Here is a 21,899-nt window from a genome sequence, read left to right on the forward strand (position 1 = left end):
CACTCTCACTATTGCAGAGGCAGAGAAAATTTAGGCAGTATAGGCTTTTGGAAATAGAGTCTTTTGAAGATGATGCTAAATTATTTCTCTAACAAACCATAATTATTGAATTCTTGTGTGTAGTTCCTAAGTTTTATTAAAAAAACATCTAATGGACTTCAAAAAAAAATAAATTGATTAATGACACAATGAATTGTATCATGCATATGCATGGTACAATTAAAAATAATCACAATTATATCATTCAAATTATGTGTGTGTGTGTGTGTATATAGGTTTTTGCACCCAATAATTCACTTGTCACAAAAATTAAAAACTTAGATGGACACATGGCGGAAAATTGGACTTCAATTCAAATCTAATTTAGAATCTAATTGGATTTGGACTTTTCAATTTTTACAATCAATATTTCACTTGGTACAAAATTAAAAATTGAATAGGACACATGACACAAAATTTAGAATTCAATTAAAATCTAATTGGATTTTTTTTTTTAGTTTTGACTATTATTATATCATAGCATGTAACCCATGCAAATGTATGGATGTATTTAAAATTAAACAAAATTTTTATTATAAAATATAAATAATTAGTCAAATTATTTTAAAAAAGCATGTACCACATGCATATGTGTAAATACATTTAAAATTAAACACAATTTTTATCATAAAATATAATAATTAGTCAAATTATTTTTTTTAAATAAACGTAATTAGTCACATATTAAAATTCTAACCTGAATTTAATACTACTTGTAGGGACACAATTTCGTGCCTAAACCCAAAATAAGAAAGGGAACATGCTCAAAAAGCCCAATACAATGAATTTGTAGAGAGTGGATTGGAAAATTAGGTTCTAATGAATTTAAACAACAATCGGAGTGGGCAAAATCACAATAGAATGAAGATAAACTAAATTAGGCTAAAGAAAATCGTCTTCGGACGCAATCCGAGATGGGTAGTTCTTATATTTTTCTCTTTTGGGACAGATTACAAATATTGTTCTTGAGTCTACAGCATTTTTTCTCTCTTTTTCTCCGATCCTTATCCTCTGGGTCCTTTCTCCTTTTTATACTGTCTTCCCCCTCTATCTCTACCCTTCACGTGTAGATCAGACAGTTAGTATTCATTCTTGTCCTATCAGCACATTCCTGAAATATTTGGGAGTAGCTATAAGGCTGAAAAGACACTATTCAGGTATCACTTCCTCATTAATGCGGCAAGAGAGTTAGTTACTGAGCATTCAATACAGTGGTAGCAGCTTTCTCTTAGATATTTTATAGTTCTCTTTTGTCCTGTATTCTTACGATGCCTATCCTTATCAACAGAATCTCCTGGAATATTGCTTCTAGGTGGCAGACCGTTCTTCCCAACCTCTGCTTCATTCTGCCGAGGAGACATCTCTCCTTGAACCCTCATCTCAGATCATCACAACCAGATCTTCTTCTTCATTCATCAGCGTTGGCCTCTGTAACGATGTTTACCCGTCCTCAGACAATTTAGATGTCCTCAAACTAGACCCCCATCCCAATATATACTATTGGGCCCATCACCCCTACACTACTTATGTTCAGTTTTTTTTTTTCTAATTTTTTATAAGATAGAATGTGTGGTAAATTGAGTATATGTGATTGGTTTTTTTTTTTAGTTCATTAATATTAGATTCTTAGTATTTTGTACTCATTAACTCACTTGACACAAATATTAATAAATGTAAGTGGACACATAGCACAGACTTAAGTGGATAATTATGGTATGACCCCCTCATAAATTTAGACACATGGCACAAAATTGGATTCTTATTTCAAATTCTAATTGAACTTTCTTTAAGCTATATATATATATATTTTAGTATGTAACTCGTGCTTATGGGAATGATCAATTGTAGTATTGCTATTGATCTTAGTTTGGGTTATTAAATATATAAGATATAGTTCGACTAGGATATTTGGAGATACTAAAAAAGTTTTTCTTTGCAATTTTCATGATATTGGTTATGCCAAGTTTGTCATTACATTATTATTACGTATATAATTTTGAAAATCGTTATTGGATACTACATATACAATATCAATTTACAATTATTGTTTGTGAAATTCTATTAAATACAACATAAAATAAAATAATAAATTAGTCAATAGAGATAGGTGCATGGGATCGTTCAACTCAATTACAGTGTGTTACGTGCAATATTTTCACATACAAAAAAATCTGAATAAACAGTATTAAAAAAAAAAATGCTCATTAGTTTAGAAAAAAAGTAACAGCAAAATATAAACAATTTAATTTGTATGAAAAGTTAACAAAAGCAAAATCCAATTTTGATTCTAATTAAATTTTCTCTAAACTTTGATTTAAAAAAACATACATATATATTACCTAGTTAGTAATGGGTATATAGTCATAGTATATAACATAAATGACTTATAAATTTGAATTGTTTTTAGTTATACAAAAAAAACAAAAAAAAATTGGCTCATAAATATAAAATCATTCAAACTCTCTCTTCCTCTAATTTTATATATAGAGTTAGATATATGATTAGATTTTTTATGATTTATTTATATTGGACTCCTTGTTTTTTACACTAAATTAACTCATTTGGTACAAAAATTAGATGGGATATGTGGCGCAAAATTAAACTCTAATTAAAATCCAATTTTTACATTGAATTAACTCACTTGGCACAAAAATTTAAAAACTTAGATTATACGGAACACATAGCGTAAAATTAGACTCTAATTGAATTTCAATTTGAAATCTAATTGAATTTTTTCTTAGCTTTGCCTATATCTGTGTGTGTGTGAGTGAGTGATTGATATACAATAAAAATAATATTAGAGGTAGTTTCGTAAAACTGATTTGCACTAATCACAATTTATTCCTCAATAAATCATGAAAAAGCTGTGAAATTTATTGTGTGAGAAACATTTTTTTTATATATACTTTTATAATTTGATAGTGTAACAAATATATATGAGAGATTCAAATCATGATTCTCTTAATAAATTAAAAATAACGAACAATACCATTAAATTATAAGATTATTAGTAATTATTAAAAGTTTTATAGAGTGTAATGCAATAGGAGAGACAAATAAAAAATATTATACTAAAAATTGCCAAAATGTATAGAGAATGACACAATTTATAAGTAGTTAAAAGTTTTATAACTCCATTGGGCATTTTCTAATATTTTCAACGTAGACAAAAGTCACAAAACATACCCTCCAAGTTTATAAATAGTGATAATCTCTAGGCCCTTTTTTCTATTTAAAGTATTTTAAAAAATGCAAATTCCCCTCCTGGAAAAAAAAAAAAACTTGGGAAAATAGTCTTTTTTCCTAAAGTAAAAATTAACAAATAATAATAAGTAAAAAAAAATAAAATAAGAAAAGAAAAGAAAAGGAAAAGGTCTTTTAATTTATTGATAAATTACTCGTCAACTTAAATTACTAATAAAAATTATAAGCACGCGCCTAGTCAACGAATGTAAAGTAAAAAGAACGGGAAAAGATTCAGATTCAAGTTCTACGCTTGCCATTAATCATTGTTTAATCATGACAACATCAACAATAATAATAATGATACCAGGGTTGATTCTAGTCTTCCCTTGATAGGCTGCGATGAAAGTGGGAACATGAGGTGTTATTTATTTATTTTTATATCAAGTGTTATTGTAATCTAAGTACTTATTTGACTTCATGTCAGCTGTTTAGATTATGTAATTTGAACTCATGGTTCCTCACTCAATACAATGCTATTTAGAGAGCCAAAGTTTGAAACCTCCCTCCCTCCCTGATATTGTAATTACAAAAAAGAAAAATACTTCATGTTATTTTTCTCATTGCATGAATATGAAATTACTCTAATGTTGTGTACCAAAATATGTGTCTTTCATAAGATAATACAAAACACCAAAGAAGGAAGATATATATATATATATATATATATATATATATATATATATATATATATATATATATATATATATATATTGTAAGTGCACAATTTGTACCTGGACCCAAACGAGTGATGGACTCAGGCCCAAAGGGTCTTATATAATGAAATTTGTAGAGTATGGGTTTGAAACCTAGGTTAGGAATATTGGATAATTGATACACATGCTAGAATACCGCAATCTATGCAAATAATAGATAAATATGACAAAAAACTCTCATCGGACGTAAGCCGAGAACCATTTGTATGGCTTTTATTTCTCTAAGCAAAAGATTACAATTTTTAGTTTCCAAAAGAGGTCCCCCCTCTTCTTTCCTCTCTCGTCTTCTTATAACCTTCTTTTTCTTCCTTGTTTCATCCACGTGTAACACAGATTTTCCTCTTAGATACTTGTCCCATCCACCACATTCTTAAAGTCTTCAAATAATAGCTGGAAGGCTGAATATTACTGTTCAGATGTCATTTCTCCATTAATGCGGTCAGGGAGGTAGATGCAGGGCCTTTAATGCGGTGGTAGCAGCTTTTTCCTCAGATATTTCTCATTCGTTCCTCCTTCTAACGAATGCTTGGAACATGTCTTTACCCAACAGATCTTCTAGAATTCTGTCTCTAAATCCTTTAGCACGTCCCATGGCCTTTACTGGGCCCGTCCGAGGAGATAATCCTCCTCGGACAACTCCTCTGTCCCTTGTAGCGCGGACTGGCTTGTGGGCCTCGAAAATTCTGATTGAACATACTTATACCAACTAACCAGGCTCAAGGCCCAAACGTGCATTTAAGCATTTTTACCTCCCATATATATATATATATATATATATATATATATATATATATATGGATATATTATTACATCATCTTTTAATAGTTGAAGATAGAAAATTTTAAATCCTAAACATCTTTTAGAAATATTAAAAAATTTCAATTGAATTATAAGGTTCTTAGTATGTATCTTCTCATTCGGTTCTTATATATAAACATTTGCAACTCTCTCTCTCTCTCTCTCTCAAAAGTTTGTAATTCAATTAAGACTTTTTGATATTCTCACTTCTCTGTTGTACCTATTGCATTAAATTATTATTAAAAAAAAAAAATTCCCACCGTCCTTATATGCAAACTGACATAAGCATTTTCTAAATAAAGCCCACACCATTTCTAGTACGCGCTTGCCCTACCCTCAGTTGGGTATAACATAACCGAGCAACCAAACAATCTCCAGGGCAAGGAAATGTGCAAAAAGAAACGGAAGCCCAAGAAACGGATCCGCCTTCTCTCGCCTCCTCCTAAATAGTGTTTCGAAGTTTCATCTTCAGAAACTCAACAAATACAAAAGAAACGCAGGTTTCGAAAAAAATACGATCGAATATCTCACTACTTGTAAGTAAACAAAATCAACCCTTTCTCTCTCTGTCTTTCCAATTGAACTTCAATCTAATATTTCCAAACATGAAATGCTATGTTATTAATACAGTCATTAATTTTGATACATTTTAAGGTTTCTTCTGTGTCTTGGTAATTATATGCTTTTGCTCTGTTTTGCCTTTTCAACATTTTAACAAAGTAATGTAGCGGTAACGCATTTTGCTGTCTGGTAAAAAAAATTTTATTTTTTAAGAAACATTTATGTTATTTTCTTATTGTAAATTCTGAATAGCTAATTTGTTAGTGTTTCCCTTGTATTTTTTTTTTTTACAATGACTAATGGGGGGGGGGGGGGGAGAGAATTCTTAAGATGATGAGGAATGGTGAAAAGTGAATGTGTTTGGGTTGAATGATGTTGATTACAAAATGAGGTTAAGATGGATGGATGGATGGAGTGGAGACAGAGCTGTTTGAGTTCTGTGCCATTGCATTTTGTAGACTGCTACATTTTTAGCTGAGTGGGAAAACTTTTTTTTTTTTTTTTTTTTTGAGAATCAAGAACTTGAATATTATTAATGAAGGCCGTTAACATCAGCCTGTAGTACATGAGAGATATCTGGGTGGTACATCTTTCATCCAGACTTGGAATTGTGAAATAGAACAAATTTTACAATAACTATATAGACACAACAAATTTTACAACAATGGTATAAAATAAAAGTAATGTTAATGATGGTCACAGCGAAAATGATGTTACACTCACAAGTTGTGAAAATAAATTTGAAATTTGTTGTGTCTATAGCATTGTTGTTTTTCAATTTGATAAGTTATACATGCACCCATTCAGTCTTGCACCCACGACCTCACTCTTTACTTAAAACTTATAAGGGAGGGAGCTGTCAATTGGGGTTTTATTTTATTTTTTTAATTTTAGTAAAGGAGGTGCCAGTTGAACTAGAGCTCATTGGCAAGTGGAAAACTTAGAATGCTATTAGAAATTTTGGGTAGTTAAGATATAACTGGCTCAAGAAATCCATTTGGTGGAAATAGGGATGCTAAGATGGATGATTGACAATTTTGGAACGGAATTAATAAAGGTGGCACTCACTGAGAAGGATTGGGAAGAGTGTTCTAAGATTGTTTGGCCTTGTACAACATGATTTATGAATGCAATAGTTTAGGGAGGCAAGTAGTTTCAAGTTGTTGGGGTGTACAAGAATCGAGACCATGAAAAGACGCTAATGCTTAGGATTTAATGTAGGATATGGCTTTGGCTAATGGTAAACTGTCAAATTCAGTAATCAGGTTTAAGGCCTTGTTGAATTGAGTCGAGTTGTGTTGAGTAGAGGGCAGATGGGACTTATTACAGGCTTGCAGCAAAACATCAACTGCACTGACTTTTTTTCTTTTTTTCTTTTATTGACTAATTTCACTGCTGTTTTATGGAGTACACTACTATACTTGGCTTCACGTAGAGAACATGTGATGATTATTGCTTCTGATCCTAAGAAATGAAAGAATTTTCTTCTAAGATCTTATTCTTGCTTATTTATTAATGACTTCTCAATAAATAACATCATAATAACTCAAGAATCAATGGGAAGGGCAAAGGTAAGAGTTCTTTGTATAATGTCTCTTGGATGTGGCACCTTGTAATGGATAATAATAACTTGTTGTATTGCTTGAAGATCATGAATGACCAGCCACATGATTTCAATTGCTCAGACATTGTCAAGCACAAAGTGTAGTTATGTTAGGCTAGTCACTACAATAGTTGGTGTAAAGAACAGAAGAATAGCTTTTTGAGGCATTTTGTTTCCCTTGGTTCTGGTATTGTTCATTTTTTCTTAAAATTTCTTAAACTGAGCTGAACCTGATTTACCGTCTTATGGAAACCAGCCCCTCTACTGATTTACCATCTTAAGGAAACCATCCCCTCCACCAAAAAATGAAACAGTTACAATTTTCTACGCGTTGTAGAATTTGTGTAGCATTCTGTTATCTTGCATCTTGCAATAATGCACTTAGATCTGTGTTTAGAAAACTTTGTATATGGCAATGGCTTCAAAGTTGTGCCATCTTGTCTTTCTAGTTGGTAGAGGATAACTACTAAATTCACAATAAAAATGTGTTGTTGTGTGAGTGGCATTCTGTCTGGTATGATTAGTAATTCATTAATATTTCTACCCAATTAGTTGATAAAGGATTCAGGGTTGACATACTGAACTTGGATCAAGGCTTCTTGTTGTTGTTGTTGCTATTGTTCATGCTGCACAACCTCCAATACCTGCAGCTAATATAATTTTTATTGTATTATAAGTAAATTATATTGGCTGTAATTTTTAGGAGTAGAAATGTATAGAGGAGGAGCAAGAAATAAATTAATAGCTAGCACCTGTGCTTGGATGAATATTTTAAGAACAAAATTGTTTTCTAACACATCACAGCTTTTCAAATGTACACACACACTTTCACACACGATCAAATGAAAACCACTAGGAGTCAGGTTACAAGTAATCCAAGATCAATAGCGGCAAATATGTGCGTTTTTTTTTTTTGGGGGGGGGTGGGGGGTGGGGGGAGGGGCTGGAGGCGTAGAAAAGAAATAGCCACTTTCTCCAATTATATAAATGGCCTAACATTCCAATTTTTCTAAGAGTTGGCTAATATAGTTGATGCTACTCTATATGCCTACATGGGAGGAAGAATGAAAAACTACAACTTGTTCCAAAAGCTTGAGTTGATAGGAAATGATGGATTTAATTTGAACTTTGTCCCCATTCCCCACTCTACCTCCCATTTTAAAAGATTTAAAAATTTCACTTATAGGACCCCACTTATTGGGGGGAGTCTAGGCCCATAAGTGAGGTGGTGTTAGAATAATGGTTAAATGATTATAATCCGTTTAAGCTTTTATGACAGAAGTTAGTTTTTCAAAGAGTTCATTAGAACCTTTGTTATGGCATTCCTATGAACAGATTATATCTAATTCTATTTCAAGTATTTAGAAATTGTGTGAGATTATCTGTGAAAAGTAGTAGGCATCATACTCTCTTTCCTTCTTGGCTATGGTTATCTGCCACATTTTCTTTATTTTGATGGGAAGATCTAAAAAGTTTACTGCCTTAGATTTGTAGCCTGATTGGGAATATGAGCAGTGGGTTTTGAAGATCTAAGTGCAACATTTCACCTTGGTGTACTTCTTTTAACATATTCATTTTGTTCTTTTTTTTCAACCCCATTTTATTTTATACAGATTTTTGGATTGAGATTATGCCATCGGAATCTGATAAGTGGGGATGGAAGCACGTCACTGTGTTTGGTGGATTTGACAAGGGAAGTGGTACAAAAAGGTGGAAATGCAACCACTGTAATCTACGGTATAATGGATCTTATTCACGTGTTAGAGCACACCTTCTCGGGTTTACTGGTGTTGGGGTCAAAAGCTGCCCAGCAATAGACAGGTCTTTGAGAGAGGGATTTCAGATATTAGAGGAAGAACGCCTTGCTCGGAAAAAGAAAAGGAATTCTGGAAATGGGAAGCCTGGGAAGCGCATTCGTACTTCACGACCAAGTCTTACCTGTGTCACCAAAGAAGATGTGGATGACATTTTAGCAAGATTTTTCTATGCTGATGGATTGAAGATCAAAGTTGTCAACTCTCCTTACTTTCTTGAAATGGCAAAAGCAATTGCTGCTTTTGGCCCTGGATATGAACCCCCAACAAAAGATGAACTGTCTGATTCTTTTCTAAGTAAAGAGAAAGGAAGAATTGAAAAATCTGTTGGTCTAGTTAGGGAGTCCTGGCCTCACACAGGATGCACGATACTTTGTCTCGGCCACTTAGATGGCTTGCAGGACTGCTTCCACATTGATGTATTTGTCTCTAGCCCACGGGGGCTTATATTTTTGAAAGCAGTAGATATAGATGTTATTGATGAGGTGGATAATGTGTTATCTGGTGTCCTTGGTGATGCAATCGAAGAAGTTGGGCCTACAAATGTGGTTCAGATAATTTCACATCTAGTCTCACAGCTAGGCCAAGCCTGTTGTAAATCTTCTGAATCCCATATATTGTCAAAGTTTCCTCACTTATTCTGGTCTCCTTGCACATCACATTCTATCTGCATGCTAATGGAAGAAATAGCTGAATTGGAGTGGATCAAACCTGTTATCTTGTGTGCTAAGGAAATCGAGGAATGCGTCATGACATTTCAGCGTTCTTCTCCAGGTATTTTAATTCAAAAATTGAAAGGGAGCTCTGACTTAATTTCTACTAAGTTTGCACCTTCCTATGGCATTATCCAGAGAATTTTTCAGCTAAAGCAAGAACTTCAACAGGTTGTTGTTGGTGAAGACTGGAAGCAATGGAAGCTTTGTATTCCAGAGGACATTATAGGTATTGAGGTTGAAGCTGCCATTACAGGGGATGATTTCTGGAGCAGGGCCCATTTATTCTTGCAGTTATGTGAGCCTTTCCTGAGGTTCCTTGCTGTGCTTAATATTGATCGATCTGTAATGGGAGATGTTTATGATTGGCGAGTTCAGGCCCTTGAAGCTGTGAGAAGTAAAGGAATTGAGGAAAGTGCATTGAATCAATTGGAAGAGTTGATAGAAAACAGATGGGATGTGTTATTTTCTCCTCTTCATGCTGCAGGTTATATACTAAATCCTAAATATTTTGGGAAAGGTCAAACAAAGGATAGAACTGTAATGCGGGGTTGGAAAGCCACTCTAGAAAGATATGAGGGTGACAGTGCAGTGAGACGGGTTCTTAGAGAGCAGTTTAGCTCTTACTGGAGACTGGAAGGATCCTTAGGAGAGGAAGATGCTGTGGATTGTAGAGATAAAATGGATCCTGTTGCTTGGTGGGAGAACTTTGGTTTTGAAACACCCTACTTACAGACACTAGCCATGAAAGTTCTGAGTCAGGTTTCAAGTGTTGGGACGTGTGAAGAGATATGGCAAGATAATGATTTTCCATGTCGAGAAACAGCCAGCAGGTTGGGAGTGGAGAGAGTGGAAGATCTAGTTTTTGTTAGAAACAACCTTAGACTTAATAGACAAAGAAATGGAATTTCAAGCTCCCCATCTGGTAAAAGAAACATTAGCTCAAGCAGCCCATCCAGAATTAAGATGTGGGATGGCACTCTTCTTGATCAAACAAAGGGCATATTTAGTATTCATGACACTTTGTGATAGATTATGTGCTCTTTTTTTTTTCTGCTTAATTAGAGCCAAGCTTATTGAAGATCTGAAAAGGTCAGTGGGATATCTTTTCCCATGTCATCAGCTTAAGAAAAAAATACCGGTCATTATGTTTGTCTTTAGAAATGCCTTCATCTTTATAACTTGAGAATTAGTGGCTAAAATACTGTACATGTTCTCATTACTAAAAAATTATTAATACAAAATGTGATTAATTTGAGAAATGCATGGCTTAAGAGCATCCACAGCAGTGGAGCTAAAAATTTAGCAATTTAGCTCCACCAAAAGTTACTTTATCTATTTTACCTATACACATGCGATGGATCTATTTTAAATTTTCAACACAATAAAATAATATAAACATCACAATAAAATAATATATCTACCACAATAAAATAATACATCTCACTACAATAAAAACACCACAATAAAAAGGTAATGTGAACACAAAATAAAAAATTAATTTTTTTTTAGCTTTCATGAACAGTGCACATCTATCTATAGATGTGCACTGTAGCAATGAGTTAAAAAAATATAGATTTAGCTCCACTGCTGCATGCTTCTTTTTGGTGTTTTGGTGGAGCTAAAATAGCTATATAGCTATTTAGCTCCACTGCTGCAAGTGCTCTAACAACTCAACAATCATGTGATCAGCTTGTACTCTTTTGGAGTAATATGTAATATCCCGAATGATCTCTCTTTACCTTATGTTCCCGATGAAGAGTAACTGAGTTTTTTTGTTATGACATAATCGAAGGAGTAAACAACCTTCATTGCCTTGGTGGTTAGTTGTGTATTTAGCTATCCCCAAGATCAAAACTTGGTGAAATAACCGAATAAGAAAAGAGAAAACTTTTTAAAGGACTAATCTAGTGTGGCAGAAAAACTGGGCCCATGGCTCTAGACAATGGAATTTCTGAACCCATGAAGAGCTAATAATGGATTGGGTACTGAGGAATTCCTAGCAGTGTGGCTCTTGCTCTTGCATATGCTTAAGGTAAATCCTGCAACTGCAAGCATACTCGTTGAGCCCAAAAGCATTTTGAGGGCACCATTCGACGTGTGCCCATGCATGTATTCACCAAGAGTCGTAGGTGCACATTAGTGTAATAAATGAGGAGGAGTAATTTTATAATCACATAAAATTACACAACTTGTACCACACATGCCCCACCACCATCACACCTCTACTACTCACAACTTGCCACATAGATGAATTGTGGTACAAATTGTGTCATTTTATGTGGTCTTAACATTACTCAATAAGAAATGCTATCAATGCATTTTTTAAATACACACGCAAAACTCTGCCGACTCGGCCAATACAACGTTTATGCAGCAAATGCCAAATTTTGGTGGATTTTTGCTGCTGAAATGATATAAAGGAGTAATAGTGGATACAAATCCTTGTACTTAGCAATAAAGTAAATCCAATCATCATCAAAGGATGGACCACATCATTCCTAATCAGCCAATGAGATCTAGAAAATGAAAAGTAAAATGAAAGGTGTAGTTGCTTTGAGTTACTTTAGAATTTTGAGTAAATTCTAACACTCTTTGATAACTCACCCTTTTCAAATGTTTATAGAATAAATGCAAATGTTTTAATTCAAATGCATGCAAGGTCATGGACCCCAAAAACTAAGTTAGATACATTAATTTATTTTACATTGAATAGTGTCACAATTGATAGTTAAAATAGGGTGTCATCTCAGGACAAATGTTGTTGGGTTCTTAACAATTTTCTCATGCCTACCCAATTCTTGAAACTGTTGTTTCTAGTTCGACACTATCTAGTTAAGTTTAGGTTGGAGGACCTAAAGACCCTCAAAAGTACGAAGAAACATGTCGTTTAGTGATTTAGATTCAATAAATTATATATATTTAACTTAATCCCCTTGAAAAGAAAATTTTTACCCAGTCACTAGAATGAGAAATGGTTATCCTCTTTGATTTCATGTAACGTGATATAGTCACTAGATAAATATATACTATATGCTTTATTTATATATATTCTTGTTTTCTTATAAGCTTTTTATTTTATTTTTTATAAGTATATATATATATATATATATATATATATATATATATATATATATATATTCTTGTGCTAGTGCTAATGAAAAGTGGCATTCAGAATATTGTTGTGGCTATATGGCAAAGAATCTGCTTTACACATGTACAAAGAAAAGGCAGAATTTTCCAATATTTAAAAGAAAATCTCCTATTAAAAAACAAAAATGCTGTTGAAAAATTGAAAAAGTGGTAGTAGAAAAGCTATAAAGAAAGTGGAATGATATATAAAATATTGGAGGAAATACGACACCAAGAAGTAGGACGGTTTTCGTTAAAAGTCAAAATAAAGGAGGGGTTATGGTTATAGGATGTTGAAATAAAGTCGAAGCACTGATAAAGCAGATAAAGAATACAATGTGAGGAGTCTGGAAATGTGATAAAAAGGGGAGAGAGAGAGAGAGAGAGAGAGAGAACAAAACAAAGGACTTGTCTACTTATGTATAGTAATTGTTGGCTTTCTTTGTTTTTACCTGATGAAAATGAGGATTTTTTTATTTATTATTAATATTATAATGTTTAAATTTATAAGGATATATGGTTATTTGTTTTTTATCTTAGGTTAAAACAGCAATTGTAAGGACCTAGATTTGTTGGTCAAGCCTAAAGGGAAAATGATTTAGGCCCAAAGAGCTCAATATAATAAATTTGTAGAGAGTGGGCTGGAAAACTAGACTTTCATGAATCAGACAAAAATTATAGTGAGCTCAGATGAAAAGAAAACAAGAATACAGTTGTTTTGCACGAAATAATTGTCATCGACGCAGTCCGAGGAGACTAAATCTTATATATATGCTTCTTTTGAATTTGGTTACAAGTCCTGTTCCTGATGCTACCGTATTTTTCTCTCTCTTTTTTGATTTCCCCTCCGTAAGGGGAATTCCTCTCCCTTATATATCCATTTCTTCCTCATCTCCACCATCCACGTGTAGGTCAAGCTGTTGGCTTTGATCCTTGTCCCATCAGCACCTGCCTGAAGTCTTTGGTAGTAGCTGTAAGACTGTTCACCACTGTTCAAGCATCACCTCTACATTAATGCGACTAGATGGTTAATTATAGAACATTCAATGCGATGATAACAATTTTCCCCTAGATATTTCTTAAATTTTTTGTGTCCTACGTTTCCCTAATGTTTATCCTTACTAGGAAAACCCTTCGAAGTGTTGCCCTTAAGGGCAGACCAATCCCTCTGACTTCTGCCTCGCTTAGCCGAAGAGGCACTCCTCCTTGAATCGCTTCCCCAAGTCTCTCCATCAACAGATTGTTCATGATACTTTGATTTACACTTCTTCCCTGTTATCTTCTGGTCCTCGGACTAATAGATGTCCTCGAACAGGGCCTACGACCCAATATACACTTATGGGCCCTTTATCCCTACAATAGCCCTTCAAAATTCCCTTCTTTTGCTCCTCGGAAAAGAATGGGATTTTGATATTATTATCATTATCCTCCTCTTATCACACGTCATTTCCTATCTGTGCAAACACCTTTTCCAGTGCCCAACGCACCTCCCTGATGCTTCGGCATTCGGGGCACGCCTATGTTAAATTTCTGCGGCTCCATGTCCCCCACGTTTTACGATGCAATGAAGATCCAATGACTAAGGATTCTGTTTGGAACTTGGGCGGGAATTATCCCACTCACCTTTCTTTTTCATATATATACTATTTGGAAACCTCACATATCTCACTTTTGCACTTTCCGACCTCAAGAGCTAGTTCGAGGAGCCTTTATACGTTTCCGTAAGTAGTCTCTAATGACTTTTTCCTTCTTTCTTTTTCCCAGTTCCTTCTGTCATAGGTGAACACCCTCGAGGGTATAGAAGACTTTAAAACCCAATACCGAATTCCTTCATGGGTTTCCATTAGGAACTGTAAACAAGGGGAGTGGCACGCCATGAGATAGGAGGGAGAAGTGGTAATCCCAATGATTGCCTTTATAGAGGGAGATATTAAAATCCCCATGGGTAGAGTCACTAGGGATTACCTAATAGCTCACCGTCTCTCCCCCATTTAGTGTGCTCCAAACATGTTTAGGATCTTAGGTAGTGTAGACACCCTTAATGAGAGGATGGGCTTGAACCTTACCCACCACGATATCAACTGGATTTACAACCTCCACCTCTTAAAAAGGCAGGGGTATTACTTAAAGACTAGAGTTCCCGAGGTTAGGCTAATCTAATGCCCCCCTGATTCTAACAAAGGCATGAACAAATATTTCCTAATCATCTCCGGGAAGTGGCACGATGGCCTCCACTGCCCCGACGAGAGAGGGGATTCCAGGCGGGGTTCTTAGGTATAGGTTTATTATTCTAAAGTAGCCCCCCTTTTTTCTCTGATATTTTCTGCACTTATTTCTTTTTACTTGTGCTTGCAATTGAATTTTTCCTTGAGATATACATTTTTTCTAATAATTTCCTTTTATAATGGCTTTGCAAATAAGCATGCTAGCATTCCCAACCTAAATCTTGTCAATCAGTCGGACCTAGACAAGATACTTAAAGTCAAGGTTTTTGTTAACAGTAACAACCAATTAAGGGCGGCCCATCTCATCCTCGGCTACCACCCGTTGTCGTCGAGCTTTGAAGTGCCAAAAAATGTGATCAAAGCTAAAGATCCATGTTTATAGCTGATAAGCGTTGCCGCTCCGGGTTTCCTTACCACCGACCCTATTCCAGAAGGCGTACTATAGGTTGAACTGCCACTTCAACGCACTGCCGAGTAGGTTGCCACGTCATCCTTACCAGTCATCAAGGAGGAGGAGGAAGTGGTCGAAATCTCCAAGTCCGAAGACGAATTTGAAGTCTTCAACCATTGCCAGTCTCCCAAAGCTCCTGCCAAGGACATCAGTCACCTTCCATCCGCCCACGTAAGCCACTCACAGGAAGGCCCTTTCGTCCCGGAAGCCATGGCGATCTAACGCAGGACTAGAACAAGCCTTCGAGATTTGATAGAGTCTCAGGCAGGTGGCAATGTGCCTGAAGGAGCTGCCCAGAACAAACCTCCCACCCCTCCATCTACCCAAGGTCAACATCCTGACCCCACTGATCACAAGCAAAAAAGGAGAGCAGGAGGGAAAAGAGGTAGTGGAAGGGGTAAAAGGCCACCTTTCCAAGGACACTGAGCCTCAAAAGGGGCCAAACAAGCCAAGGTGACCCAAACTGTGGCAGACAAAAGAGGAGGTCTCCAGGTCGAATTGGAACCCCGCCCTAGTGTTGGACGGAGCCCCCTTGCCAGTTGATGCCTCTATCTGGGATTTTCAGGAAGGGAGGGTTGGCTACATGGCTAATGTCGTGGAGCAAGCTTTGCTACTGCCAGGGGACATGACCGATCTGAGGTCATTGAGAAAGCATGAGGTGTTTCTCAGTCTGAAGAGAGACCTCACCCTGGTAATCTCACTAACTGGACTTTCTCTCTTTCTTTTACTATTATTATTATTATTATTATTATTATTATTATTATATATTAACAATTATGCTTGCTCTTTCCAACACTTGCATTTTTTTATTTTCTCTGATAGATTGTTCAAGCCGCCCATAGAGCCAAGGAGATAGTCATCAGCTCTCATAGGACAATGAAGGATGAGGAGGCCAAGCGCATAGCGGCGATGAAGGCCTTCGAGTTAGCAGAGAAAAAGACACAAGAGCTCAACACTAAACTAACCGAGGTTGAGAGAGAAAAGAAAAGCATCGAGGCTGCTTTGGACGGGGCGGAGAAGCAGGCGGAGTCTCAGCGCAAGCAGCTCCGCCAGGCCGAGGATTAGCTCACCGTGGCCAAAAGTCAAATAAAAGTGCTAACAAAGAAGTTGAAGGAAGCCGAGAAGGCCAAGGAATAGGCTGAGGAAGAGGGGTACGATGCAAGAGTGGCAGAGACCGAGAAGGCCCTCGGGGCTGAGATCTCGGAGGTATGTAGATACTACTGCCTCCAGGTGTGGAATGAGACCCTTAACCAAGCTGGAGTTGAGGCCTCCTCTGCCCTCAAGAGAGCAAAGAGTGTGTACTACCCTCCTACCATCTTGGCTTCCAGCTCCTCTGTCCCCAAAGCTGATGCTGCCTCCAAGGAGGGAAATGCTAGCAAGGACAGTCCAGCACATGTCCCCCCTTCTACTGGCAACCCGTCCAAGGAGGCCGAGCAGCCTGAGGCCACTGAGAAAGTAGCTGACAAGATAAAGGAAGTGGCCCCTAACGTCTCCCAGCCTCCAGTTGCCCCTAAGGACCCCTTCAAGGGGAAAGAGGCTCCCCACAACACGGAGCTTGTCCTCGCCACTCTGCCCATGCCTTCCAAGGAGGACCTCAAGAGTAAAGGCCCTGCTTCTTCCATAACAACCTCTGCCCAGCCTGTCAAAACTTAAGCAAAGGACAAAATTGTATTAAAAATTAAGTGATAATTAGAATAGTCTTCTTTTTTCTTTTCTTTTTTTCTTTTTTTAATTGCTATTTTTGGACTCCCAAGTTTGTAACCAATTTGTCTTTTTTCAAGGCTTAGTCTAATGATAGTTAACAAGTTTTTATTATACATGTTTTGTGCAAATTTCTGACATTTCCTATGTTCTACTTTACAATCAATTGTTTTAAGAGTAAATGATGATAGTATCTGACTTAACACATGCTTACATATTTAACTTTGATGATCATTGGTACAAGTGACAGTATCATCACTGTACTTCACATAATCAATAACAGGATACTTAGAAGAAATACTATTTACACTTAGTCAATACACGAACAAAATATAACTTGATTCTGTTATTAGTGTAAGTGATAATATAACTACCACATCCCATGTAATCAGCAACAAGTCTGGCAAGACCATCCAAGCTCATAATCTTGACAAAAAAGACCATTAACTTCAAAAACATACCTTAAAAATGGCCCACTTAAAGGACCTTAAATACCATCCATAGTTCCACATACCCTTTCCCTTAGCAGCAGATTTAAGGAATTGCAAAGGACTCCTAGCTCCAGATTTGATCATGGATATACTTACAAATGCTTGGGTGATCCATCATAGCAAGGCTAGTTACTAGTTTTCTCAAGGCATGTGGTTCAAGAAACCTGGCATGGCCAAAATTTCGTTTAACACTTAGTTAAATGTTTGGTAGTGCTAATTTACCCAAGGTAGGTGGTTCGAGGAACCAGGCATAACCAAGGTTCTGTTTAACACTTAGTTAAATGTAAGAAGTATTAATTTACCTAAGGTATGTGGTCCAAGGAGCCAGGCATGACCAAGGTTCTGTTTAACACTTAGTTAAATGTTTAATAGTGCTAATTTCCCAAGGTAGGTGGTCTAAGGAACCAACCATAACCAAGGTCCTGTTTAACACTTAACTGAATGTAAGAAGTATTAATTTACCCAAGGTATGTGGTTCAAGGAGACAGGCATGACCAATATTCTGTTTAATACTTAAGCACATAGTAAGAAGTATTAATTTACCCAAGGTATGTGATCCAAGAAGCCAGGCATGACCAAGATTCTGTTTAATACTTAAACCAATAATCAATGCGACAAATAATATCATAAGCAAAACATGGTAGAAATGCCTTTTATTAATAATAATACCTTCGCAGATTATTTACATTCTAGGGATGTGGTACAACTTTCTCATCTAGATCCTCCAAAGAATACGCTCTTATACTAGCTACCAAAGTGATACGGTATGGCCCTTCCCAATTGGGCCCTAACTTCCCCTACGCCGAGTTCTTTGCAGTGCCCAAAACCTTCCACAATACCAAGTCTCCAGGACCTAATGGTCTTAACTTCACATTTAAGTCGTACCCCTGCATAAGCTTTTGCTGATAATAAGTCAACTGAACCATCTCATGTTCTCTTCGCTTTTCAATCAAATCCAAACTCTTCTTTAATAGTCTTTCAGTTCTGTCCAAAGTAAACGAGCTTGTCCTCAGTGTTAGGAATCCAGTTTCTAGAGAGATTACAGTCTCGGCCCCATAAGTCAGAGAGAAAGGAGTCTCACTCGTGGACCTGCGAGGGGTAGTTCTATATGTCCAAAGAACATGGGGTAGTTCTTCCACCTATTTGCCCTTGGCATCATCCAACCTCTTTTTGAGCCCATTGACTATGACTTTGTTCACAATCTCGGCCTACCTATTTCCCTGGGGATAAACCGAAGTTGAATATCTATTCTTGATGCCCATTTCGCAACAGTACCTTCTAAAAGCCTTGCTATCAAACTGAAGCCCGTTGTCCGAGATAAGGGTGTGGGGAATCCCAAACTGAGTGACAATATTTTTCCACACAAACCTCCTAGCATCCACATCTCAGATGTTTGTCAGGGGTTCAGCTTCAACCCATTTGGTGAAGTAGTTAGTACCAACCAAAAGTCATTTCCTGTTTCCTGCTGCTTTAGGAAAAGATTCTACAATAAGCCCCATTGAGCAAAAGGTCAGGTTCTAGAAAGAGGATTAAGAACACCCCCAAGTTGATGAATGTTCAGGGCAAATCTCTGGCACTAGTTACACTTCTTCATATACTCTTGTACTTTCTTTTGCATACCTGGCTACCAGTACCCTTGAGTAAGGGCCCTGTGAGATAGATATCTGCCACTTCTACTGCCTCGGGATGTATACACAACAAGTAAGGTCCAAAGAAAGAGCGTTTATACAATTTTTGGTCCTCGAACAACCAAAAACGATGAGCTTTTCTTCACACCTTATCAGCCTTTCCTTTCTCCTCGGGCAAAATGTCATCTTTAAGGAACATAACAATAGGATCCAACCAACTAGGTCCCACCCTAATCTGATGAACCTAAACCACATCCTTTTTTACCTTTGCACGTTTAAACAAATCTTCAACCAGGATGACCCAAGGCAAACTTTGAGCCGAGGAGGTTGCAAGCGTGGAAAGAGAATTTGCAAGAGTATTTCTGCTTCTAGGGATTTTCTGCAAGGCGAAGGATTTGAATCTTGATCATAAATGTCTGACCTGACTCAAATACTCTTGCATCCTCGAATCCCTGACTTCTAATTCACCCTTTACCGGTCCAACAATTAGCCTAGAATCTGAAAACTCTTCTAGCGTCTTTCCTTCCATCTTCTGAACCATAGTCATTCCCACTAACAAGGCCTCATACTCAACCTCGTTATTCGTGGCCGAGAAACCTAACCTCAAGAATTTCTTAATAACGATCCCTTTAGGAAATACCATAACCAACCCCACTCCGAATCCTTTTTGATTAGTAGTGCCATCAACATACACCCTCCAGGATAGAGGTTCTTGTAAAGAGACCACCCCAACTGATTTTCCATCCATGTTCTGCTTTTCTTCTTCTTCTTCTTCTTCTTCTTCTTCTTCTATAGAAGGTTCAGCAAACTCGGCCACTAGGTCGGTAAGAACTTGGCCTTTAACAGAGATGCGAGGCATATACTTGATATCAAAGGCCTCCAAAATCGTACCCCATTTAGCAATCCTCCCCGTGTAGTCAGCTCTCCAAAGTAGGGACTTAAAAGGAAGTTGGGTCAACACCACCACTGTGTGAGCTTGGAAATGATGGGGGAGTTTACGTGTTGCGTGCACTACTGCTAATATGGCATTTTCAAGTGGTAGGTACCGGATTTCTACTTCATGTAAGGATTTGCTCACATAATAGACTGGCCTCTAAATCCCATCATCAACCCGTATTAGTATCAAGCTAACAACATAAGGAGCTACAGTAATGTTAGCAAACAGGACTTCATCTTTCTTAGGCTTGGACATGATAGGTGGCCGAGAGAGGTATTCCTTCAACTGCTGAAAGGCTAGGGTGCACTCCTCGGTCTACTCAAAATCTTTCCACTTATTCAGCAATTAGAAGAAAGGTCTGCATCTATCTGCTAACCAAGAGATAAATCGGTTCAAGGCAGCAATCATCCTCATTAATCTCAGGACTTCCTTAGGATTTCGAGGAGGCTGCAAACTATTAATTTCTCTAATCTGATCAAGATTGACCTCAATTCCGCGATAAGTGATCATATATCCTATGAACTTTCCTGAACCAACACCGAAAGAGCATTTAGAGGCATTAATGCGCAGCTTGTGTTTCCTCAATATTCCAAAGATGTTTCCGAGGTCACTAACGTGCTCGGATTCTTACTTGCTCTTCACCACCATATCATCTATATAGATCTCAATATTTTTTCCTAGTTGTGGCTCAAACATCCTAGTCATCATCATCTAATAGGTGGATCCCGCATTCTTCAAACCAAAGGGCATCACCTTGTAATGGTAATTTCCAGTAGGAGTAACAAAAGTTGTTTTCTCTTGATCACCCAAAGCCAAGGGTATTTGATGGTACACTTAGAAAACATCTAAAAAGCTCATCCAAGGATGTCTTACAGTGGCATCCACCAATTGATCTATACGAGGCATGGGAAAAGGGTCCTTGGGGCAAGCCTTGTTCAAATCCCTATAATCCACACATACCCGCCATTTTCCATTCTTCTTCTTCTCTACCACTGTGTTGGCCAGCCAATCAGGGTAAAAACCTCTTTAATAGCCCCAACCTGCTTAAGCTTGATCACCTCATCCTTCTAGGGATGACGGTTTGGTTGACATTCAAATGGTGGCAAATGAAGTTCGGGTCCACCCCAAGAGCTTCGTAAGCACTCCATGCAAACACATTAACATTTTCTCTAATAAATACTACCAACTCTTCCTTCTCCCGAGGACGCAACTAAGCCCCTACCCGAAAGAACTTCTCCCCATCATCACTTATAACAACCTTTCCCAATTCCTCACACCTCGCCCCTTCTACCAAATAGGTAAATAATACTGGCTCCTTTGATTGCTATAAGTCTCGCTTGGCAAAGGCCGAGGGCTCCTCTTCAACCTGATGCTTGATAGCAGAAACTAAACACTGCCTAGTCATAGACTGACTCCCAACCAATTCCACAACCTAGTCGCCGGATGGATATTTCACCTTCAAGTGTATGGTGGAAGAGACGGCCCCCATGGCATGCAGTCAGGGTCTTGCCACGATGGCAGTATAGGGGGAGTAAGCATCCACTACAATGAAATTCACCTCCACTACCTTTGACTAGGGCTGTCCACGGGTCGAGTTGGGTCGGTTTTGGACCCAACCCGGACTCGACCCGCCGGCGTCGGGTGGAGGGGCGGAGGAACCCGTAATCGATTGCCGAAAAAATCGATTGAGTCGGTTTCGGGTGCGGGTGAGCGTCGGTCGGGCCGGGCGGGCCAGGCGGGTCACCGAAATAAAGAAAGAATCGAAATTTGAAAAAAAAGCGTCGCTGAAATTTGAAAAAACTCACCGGATTCTGCATTTTCTCGCTGGATTGTACATGTTTTTGCTA

General features: G+C 37.2%; 1 protein-coding gene across 1 annotated transcript; it reads left to right on the forward strand.

The window, feature by feature from the left end:
• The first annotated feature begins 5,095 nt into the window (after positions 1-5,095).
• LOC142606915 (uncharacterized) lies at positions 5,096-10,749 on the forward strand. Its single transcript, XM_075778285.1, has 2 exons — positions 5,096-5,332; positions 8,574-10,749. Exon 2 carries the CDS (start codon positions 8,591-8,593, stop codon positions 10,514-10,516), a length of 1,926 nt encoding a protein of 641 aa, XP_075634400.1. The 5' UTR covers positions 5,096-5,332; positions 8,574-8,590; the 3' UTR covers positions 10,517-10,749.
• The last annotated feature ends 11,150 nt before the right edge of the window (positions 10,750-21,899 follow it).

Source organism: Castanea sativa, chromosome 8 (assembly GCF_040712315.1).
Source record: "Castanea sativa cultivar Marrone di Chiusa Pesio chromosome 8, ASM4071231v1".
Taxonomy (NCBI): Eukaryota; Viridiplantae; Streptophyta; class Magnoliopsida; order Fagales; family Fagaceae; genus Castanea; species Castanea sativa.

Excerpts from the sequence above, each read along its gene's own strand:
- LOC142606915 (XM_075778285.1), top strand. The coding sequence starts at position 8,591 with ATGCCATCGGAATCTGATAAGTGGGGATGGAAGCACGTCACTGTGTTT.